The sequence below is a fragment of the Nestor notabilis genome, unplaced genomic scaffold (genome assembly GCF_000696875.1).
Source record: "Nestor notabilis isolate BGI_N333 unplaced genomic scaffold, ASM69687v1 scaffold4318, whole genome shotgun sequence".
Classification (NCBI taxonomy): domain Eukaryota; kingdom Metazoa; phylum Chordata; class Aves; order Psittaciformes; family Psittacidae; genus Nestor; species Nestor notabilis.
The window spans coordinates 66079-74772 of NW_009938686.1; the positions used below are offsets into that span (position 1 = coordinate 66079).

General features: G+C 47.3%; 1 protein-coding gene across 1 annotated transcript in view; it reads right to left on the reverse strand.

Moving 5' to 3' along the window:
- LOC104409556 (sideroflexin-5) overlaps positions 1–6810 on the reverse strand; it is a gene marked incomplete at both ends in the record, with an annotated part of 57714 nt that extends 50904 nt beyond the window's left edge. Inside the window, one exon of the mRNA XM_010019462.1 lies at positions 6733–6810. Coding sequence (XP_010017764.1) covers positions 6733–6810 — 78 coding nt within the window. The remainder of the gene's footprint in view (positions 1–6732) is intronic.
- Between the last annotated feature and the right edge of the window lie 1884 nt (positions 6811–8694).

Sequence of the window (8694 nt, forward strand, 5' to 3'; positions counted from 1 at the left end):
GAATCTAGACATGGGGCAAATCAGAGAGCAGATCCTAACTTGCTCATCAGCCTAATATTGCTCCAAATATTGAACCAAATATCAGCCCAGGCAACTGCTGTTCAGCATTTGGAGCGGTATGAGGCAGTGATATTAAGCTGATAGCTTAGCAGATATTTCTACCCCAATTTCAAAGGCAAAAATGATGCAGGGCACATTTTCCTGGGCATGCCAGCAGTGTAGTTCAAGTACGGAATTACTGCAGGGAATTCCAGCAAAGGAAATAAAAGTAGAAGGTATTTTGGGGGGGAAGAGCAGCCTGAAGTTCATAATGGAATCTCGCCAGCACTGCTACCTCACTGCAGTCCTTCCAAGGCAGATCTTTAGTGCCTGAATACCACTGTCCACATGTTCCTCAGCCTTTAAAAGGGCTTTTCTGCAGCACTGAGCACAAAAATCACCCAGTAGAAAGCAGCTGTGTCATGAAGCAGGATTGATTTCAATCTCTCTGTAGCTGATAGCCGCCGAGTGCTGCTTCTCATAACTTTTACCACTGCTGACATGCCAGCATCAATCTGTTCCTCCAATCTGTGCTGGTCTGTTGGACAGGTTGGGAAAGGGACTCACACACACAGAGGACACAGATGCAAGCCTCCAAATTAGCGAAAGGAGCCTGAGGATAAAGGACAAAAGCCACATCATTATGCCCTGCAGTTGGTGCAGCCTTTTAGTTTGAGGCTAAACCTCAGCACCGACACTCCCGAGCTAAGGGAAACGTCTGCTTTTAACAAGCTGGTTCTTCCTGCTTTATCAGGCTGATATTTTACAGCCCTTGTTTTTATAGGAGAAACTATTCCTTCAAATGAAACCTTTTTACTCCAGCGGAGATTCCCTCCAGGAGGCAGTTGGGGGAATTGCCTGCCCTGTTTAGAATTGGATATGTTACAGTCTATACCTTCTGCTGCAAATTGGCTCCCAGTGCACTTGTGTGTGTCATTTTCACCTACCCACTCGCAGCTCGCACCAGCCACCGGAGCTTCGTGTAAAGGGATGGATTCTGCCAACCCGGGGAGCCACCGGTGGAAACCACCATTAAAACCAGCTTGGAGCAGAGGTGGCCATGGTGGCACATCCCTCCCTGCCATGGAGTGCACTGGAAGGAATATGAGCTGAAAAGGCTGCTGAAGTGTAACGAGAGACCAATTAAATGAGGAGCACAAAGTGCAAAGAATCCCAGGCTGGTTTGGGTTGGGGAGCTTCTGCCTCAGAGCTCATCTCAGTCTCCCCTCTGGCAGGTTCAAGCCATTCCCCTTGTCCTGTTCCTCCAGGCCCTTGTCCAAAGCCCCTCTCCAGGTTTCTTGTTGGCCTCTTTAGGTATTACGGAGACGAAGGTATCCTTATAGGAAGGCAGTAATACAACAGGACCTACAGAGCTGGAAAATGCAGGACATAAATCATAGAATCCATGAATCCCAGGTTGGAAGGGAGCTCAAGGATTATCTGCTCCAACCTTTCTAGGCAACGCATCACTTAGACTAGATGTCCCAGCACCGTGTCCAGCCCAGTCTTAACAGTGTCCAACACTGGGGAGTCACCACTTCCCTGGGGAGATTATTCCAATGGTTGTTCTCACTGGAAACATTTTTGTCTTACGTCCAGTCAGAATCCTCTCAGGAGCAACTCGTGCCCATCACCCCTTGTCTTTCCCTTGTCAAAAGGGAGTCTCCATCTTCTTTGCAGCCACCCTTTAAATACCAGAACATAAATGACAACTGAACCGGTTCCTCCCATCAACCTGAATCCTACATGTTACCTTTTATTTCCTCCCCTTCTAAGGATCTTGTTGTTTCCTAACTCCCCCTGGGACATGGAGGTGAAAGGGGATACATGCCACCAGGTGACACACCAGCACTTCAGATGCTCTTACCCTCTGTAGAAAGAGCCAAATGAAGGACACTGATGGATGCGGTCACCAAGCAAAACCAAGCAGTACAAGTTTACTGGACTCACCAGTTCTCTTGAAGCTCTCACAGCAACATTTTGTACTTCTAAACCATCATAAGAAACAGCTATTTCTTCCATCCAACACTTTGCATCTGTGGAGTTCAATCACCTAACACAGAGACACAACCACACAAAAGAAGCTGTGGCTGCCCCATCCCTGGCAGTGTCCAAGGCCAAGTTGGACACAGGGGCTTGGAGCAACCTGCTCTAGTGGAAGGTGTCTCTGCCCGGGGCAGGGGTTGGAGCTGGAGGAGCTTTAAGGTCCTTTCCAACCCAAACTATTCTATGATTCAACACCCCACCAGGAGACCAAGCCTCCCCAAGACCTTCAAGGAGTTTGTTCTGCAATCGTGTTCTCTAATCTTGCCAAAATACCTAACTCAAGCGACCAGGAGGACAGAAATACACCCCAACTGGTGGCATTACCAAGAATATCTTTTTATTTAGAGAAAAAGAATACGAAATCCTAAGAGCCTGTCAGAGAGGAGCCCTAATTACAGTGTGGGGTATTGCTGCTCCACAGGATGTTTTTGGTTGGTGGGGTTTTAATGAGGGGAATGTGAAACACTCAACTTCAGAGCTAATAAAAACTGAGCCTGGCTCTTAAATATTCAAAGGAATAGTTGGATAAATAAGCTAAGGGGAAAAAGTGGAGACTGGAGCATGTTTGCTTGCTCTCATGTGATAAATACTTATCAAGCAGCTACTTGTCCCCTGTTTTCCTGACTACAAAACCGATATGGTAAAACCCATGGGTTTAAAATGTCTTTTTAATGGAGGAACAAACCCTATCGTTGCCCTCAATCAAAAGCTATCAGCAGTCTAGCAGCTATTGACACGTAAGAGATCAATTCTTCCTTTTTGCTAATGATGCCCAAGAAAGAGGTTTTTACCACCTTGAGTTAATGGTCATTTTCCTGAGCAGTGAAATCACTCCAGTTCAAGAGCTACGGGATGACTGCGAGAGACCTGGAAGTGGAGGAAATGTAGGTGTTGGCAGTGCTGGTGTCCATGGATCATCTCACAGAGAGCAACTGGAGCAAACACTGTTTATTCTGGAAACTGGCTTAGAGATGGTCATGGGGAACTGAAGCAAAGCACAGTTATGGCTCTTCAGAGTGGTTTTTCTTGAGATGATGATGGCTCTTCACTTTCTACTCCTTTAGATAGTCCATAATTGTCCCATTTCAGCTCATTCTGTAAAATCTGCTTGGAAAATGCAGTAGAGAAAGACTTGCTCTACAAGAACCCTGTCAAGAAGAGAAGTGTGGAGGAGATACTTGACATTACATAGCTTTAGGCTTTTACATTTTCCATTTTTCATGTGGCGAAGCCATTTCAGCAAGCGATAGAGATAGTGCTGAGCTGTTGTTCTGCTTCCAGCTACTGCCTGCCATCCTTCAGGAGAACCATGAATTTCTGAATGAGGGGGGGGAAACGGGAATTTGAACACTGTCAAATGTGCTGTACCACAAAAGTGGATCAGTCAGGAGATTAGTGAAACAACTCTGTCAAAACAACTTGTCTCAAAGCTGATATCTGGGGGGAGTGTTGGGTTCTTAGAAAGCTAATGCATTAAAACTCTAACCCAAACTGTTAGTTTTAAAGGCTTTCAAGGTGCTTATGATTTTAAGTCTGATTATGAAGCCTAAAAGACCATTCAAGCATCTCTTCTACGCACGTGCCATACCCAGTCCATGCCTGATGAACCTGTTACGAGGGTAGCAACTGCGTCTCTAAGAGGCTCTGGCAACCAGACCTGAATCTGCTTTTAAACAAAGACAATAAAGTTGGGTGCTTCTCTCTTGAGCATCATAGAATCCCAGCCTGGTTTGTGTTAGAAGGGACCTTAAAGCTCCTCCAGCTCCAACCCCTGCCACGGGCAGGGACACCTTCCACTAGAGCAGGTTGCTCCAAGCCCCTGTGTCCAAGCTGGCCTTGAACACTGCCAGGGATGGGGCAGCCACAGCTTCTCTGGGCACCCTGTGCCAGCGCCTCAGCACCCTCCCAGGGAAGAGCTTCTGCCTCAGAGCTCATCTCAGTCTCCCCTGTGGCAGGTTCAAGCCATTCCCCTTGTCCTGGCCCTACAGTCCTCTGTCAAAAGCCCCTCTCCATGGAATTGTATTATACCCAGAAGAAACGTGAATTCCATTCTGTGACTATATAATCAGTTCTTTGGGTCATTTTAGCTCCCTGTTGTGACCCATTTGATTTCAGAGACAGCCAGATCTGCAGACCCCATTTCTCAAAGACATTAAGTAATGACGTCAAGTTCTACCCAGCCTTTCTGATGAGTAACAACAGTGAATTATCCTCTCTCAGATACAATCGTGTCACCACATCAGATGAAGCAAGTCACTACTCCAGCAGACACTTGCCCATGGTGGCCATGAGGTGATTAACTCACAGTTCACAGTCAAAGGGGGGTAAAAGAAAGGAAAAGATCAGTCAAAAATCAAATTACCTCTCATCCTCAGGTCTCCTGCCAGCATGTGGCAACTCCATCAGTGCATCAGAGGTGTGTGTGACACTCAGTTATCAGCTACATGAAACATCAGACGCCTCAGCCTTTTATTCCAACATCAACCCATGCACGTGAGCCACAAAGTGGGCACCTCTCCAGAGCTGCAGCGAATCCCTTTCCTGAGTGAGCACTAGAACAACTGCAAATTGTTACTGCCTTGTAGGCAGAGCCCATCCTGCAGAGTGGTGCAGGGAAGAGCCATTAAAATGGTAAAACTTAGCTTGAGGGCAGCAAAAAATATGTTCTCCAAGTGTCCTTGGTTCACCAGTAGAAAATTTGGGGTGCTATCTACGCAAGTGATGTGCCTTCCCTCCCCCAAAATAATCAGCCAGCACACTGGATGTTCTGAAAATGCAGCAGTGATTAAGGAGACACTTCAGAGCTGTCTGTATCTGGCAAGCCTGTCAGCTACCCAAATCTCCACACACACTCCCCTCTACCTTCCCCTCTGCCCCGGGAGTCAGAAAACAGCCAGTGCACAGGGTGCCCAGAGAAGCTGTTGCTGCCCCATCCCTGGCAGTGTTCAAGGCCACGTTGGACACAGGGGCTTGGAGCAACCTGCTCTAGTGGAAGGTGTCCCTGCCCGGGGCAGGGGTTGGAGTTGGAGGAGCTTTAAGGTCCCTCCCAACCCAAACCACTCTGGGGTTCTATGATTCTCTCCCCTCCCCTGCCCCACACCTTCACTGCACACTCCGAACCCTCCGGCTTGCGCAGCAAAGTTCACCTCCTGCACACGTGGTCATGACTAAGGGAAACAAGACACAAAACACGTGTTTGCTCTCTCAGTGCAGTTCTGACTGAACTCTGGGTATATCCTGGGGGTGTCACTAAGCAAACCCAAAATGCAGGTCAAAAGTCTGTGTGGTTTGCACAGCAAATGACTTGTATTACATCTGCCTGAAGGCAGATGAGATCTGAGTCATTGCTGCTGCAGCATTCTCTGCTTTTCTCCTTCCTTAACCCAAGTTCCTTTTTGCTTACCGTCAGATGAAGGTTGAAAGCATGTAGGGACATCAAAAGACCAGGAGAGCAATGCCTCGTACTGCTCATCACGCAGGGAGGGGATATTTCATGTTGATGTTTTGCTCAAGCCGTGCCTCTTGCCCAACCCAGCACCTACCACACAAGCAGCCGCTTTCTGAAGTGAATGGAACTGTTAATTCATTTACCTGCTCTACTTGTCTTTCATGAGAAGAAATTATCACATGTGAACAGTGGGACAAAATAAGGCAGGTTCTTTGACCTACAGGGCATGGGAGAAGAGCTCTGTATCATTTCCATCACGGGCCCTGTGGCACGGCTGCTTCTTGTATCTCCCGAGGCAAGCCTGACAATCGACTCATGCTGTTCTTTATATGACACTAAATTACTTAGGACTGAAGTCTTTTGGATGCACCCACACCACAAAAAAGCCCCATCAGGTCAGGTGTCTATACATAGACAGATAATGAAAAGAGTTGGAGGTCATTCCCACAGGAAGATCAATGATTTTTGTTTCAAAAAGCAGTCTCTGCAATAGTCATCTCTGCTTCCACAAGTTTCATGTATTCATATAGATGGATATCAGACAGAAGTGCGTAGAACAGGACTGACAGTGCCTTGGAGAGGTCACCAGCCCAACCCTCTTTCCCAAAGCAGAACCAAGTTCTAGCAGAGGTGACACTTAACTCAGCAACTGCTTAAACCCATCAGTGGGGTATCCACAACACCCTCCAGCTTCCCAAGAGCAGGAACACCACCCAGTGAAAAGTACCACTGCTGAGGGGACAGTCCACACCACAGGACATCCGGAGGGTCCTACACAGCCCAAACATTCGTTTCCATGAAGAAATGGCAATTAGAACCAACAGGAACATGGTAGGAGATGAGGCTCAAGCCTTACAGTACCAGAACCTAGAGGACAGCAAGGTTTGTTCAGCTAGAAGTAGGAGACTTGTGTGTCTCTATGGCAAACCCCCTGCTCTCACTGCTGCTCAGCAACATCTAGAGCACAGCAATTCATAACAACCCATATTCACTACAACACGCTGGCAGTTGAGCTGCAGGGAACCAAAAGCAACACTGAACAAGTCAACAATCAACCAAACAGAGCAGATGAGGGATTTTACCAGCAGCAACACCAAGAAATTCCTGCAGTGGTGCAGGCACAGCCCGAAACGTCACCGCATCCTCCCCACTTCACACCACAGAGAAGCAGAGGTTTAACAAAGGCTTTTTCCTCTTACCTCCTTGTTGGTGACTCCTGGGGGCAAGGTCCCATGTTTGTAATCCTCCAACAGCTGCACAGCCTCCTTCAGACGACTCTGCAAATGAAAGAGCAGTAGGGCTGCAATGCTCGTCCTGCACGGAGGGGTTTTACTGAGAAAATGGATTTGAGTTACAGAACTAGATCTTCTGCAGTGGAAACCTTATGATAGGTCCTTTTAACAATGGGATATAGAAGGAAGAAGGACGCATGGACACTGGTTTTGTTGGTTGGCACAGTCCTGCTATTTTCTATCTAGCTGCAGAAGTTATAGATATAGAGGAAGAAATAGAAGAGAAAAGAGAAAAACCTCCCCCTTGCATTGTGTCTGTGGAACTCACCATAAAAACTTGAGAGTTTTCAGTGTGGTACCAGAGGTCTGATAAATCCTGGAGATTAAAGCTGTCACTTCAAGGTACAAAAGAGTTAAGATGAACAATAATTCTTCCCTGTGAGGGTGCTGAGGTGCTGGCACAGGGTGCCCAGAGAAGCTGTGGCTGCCCCATCCCTGGCAGTGTTCAAGGCCAGGTTGGACACAGGGGCTTGGAGCAACCTGCTCTAGTGGAAGGTGTCCCTGCCCATGGCAGGGGGTTGGAACTGGAGGAGCTTTAAAGTCCCTTCACATCCAAACCAGTCCGTGGTTCTATGAAGAGCAGCTCCCCTGGAGCTACCACAGAACAGTTTGCAAGGCAGCGGAACAGCACCGCTTCGTAACTGCACACTGAAGTCCAAGCTGAGTTAATTTATCTGAAACACCATGACATGTTCATACACTTCAGATGGATCTCAGAGTCCCCCTGCACTGAACCACTGACCCGTGCTACTGTTCTCAAGTGCCTGTTACACACTCATTCAGACGAGGGCTCACAACCAGTTACACTCTCTCTGAGAGCACCACCGTCAGTTGCTGCAGTTGAAGTTAGAATGTGACTATCACCACCGAGTCAGACACATGCACGAGTAAACAAAGATTTTCCTCACACTGTGATAAAAGAATAAACACATTCCATGTGTTCAAGGGATCACAAGAGCACTAAGCCGTGCTACCAGCCTGTCAAAATCATCAATGCACTCCCAGAACAGTTATTCATATAGAGAGAAAAATGAGAAGTGTTCCGTAGTCGAAGCAAAGCTCATGTATACAGAATGCTTTCAAGGACTACATATAATAATTTCCAGGAATACATACATCGTGTGTACATAGAGACTGTATCATATATAGTAGATATTCTATAGAGAGTGTATTATAGAATCTCAGAGTGGTTTGCCAGGGATGGGGCAGCCACAGCTCCTCTGGGCACCCTGTGCCAGCGCCTCAGCACCCTCCCAGGGAAGAGCTTCTGCCCAAGAGCTCATCTCAGTCTCCCCTCTGGCAGGTTCAAGCCATACATACATACACATTCTACATGAGGTCTATTATTTCTTGAAGTAAATTAAAAATGAATAGAACAAACTACAGGGCCGAAATAGAGAGGTACAAATTAGACAGGGATTAGCCCAAGCTAAAGAGGAACAAATCAGGACACAAAGAGCAGCTTCAGGGGGGTTAAATCCACTTATCCACGTGTGCAGAAAGCACCAGATCACGGCTCCCAAATATCTGAAGGCAAACAAATCACTCAGCTAACCATGTTCAAAAGCCTCCTGCGGGTTATCTGTCATCCAGACGAGTAACATCGGCTTTGGTTTGGTTTCCTGCACTAGCTCTGCTGTTGAGGCAGCTTTGCTCCTATTAATGCTGGAGGACATCTCACAAACACACGGTATTTTGTCTAAAATCACCCGCAGTGTGATGGTGGCTCATCTAAACCCTGTGGCTGGAGTGTAATCGTGTCGAGGCCCTGCCAGCTCTGCTCTCACATCCCTCCTGTAAACAAGGCAAAGCATCCCGAGCTCATTATGAGCTCGCATCCATGGGATCGGTGGCAGGGAAACTACTTTC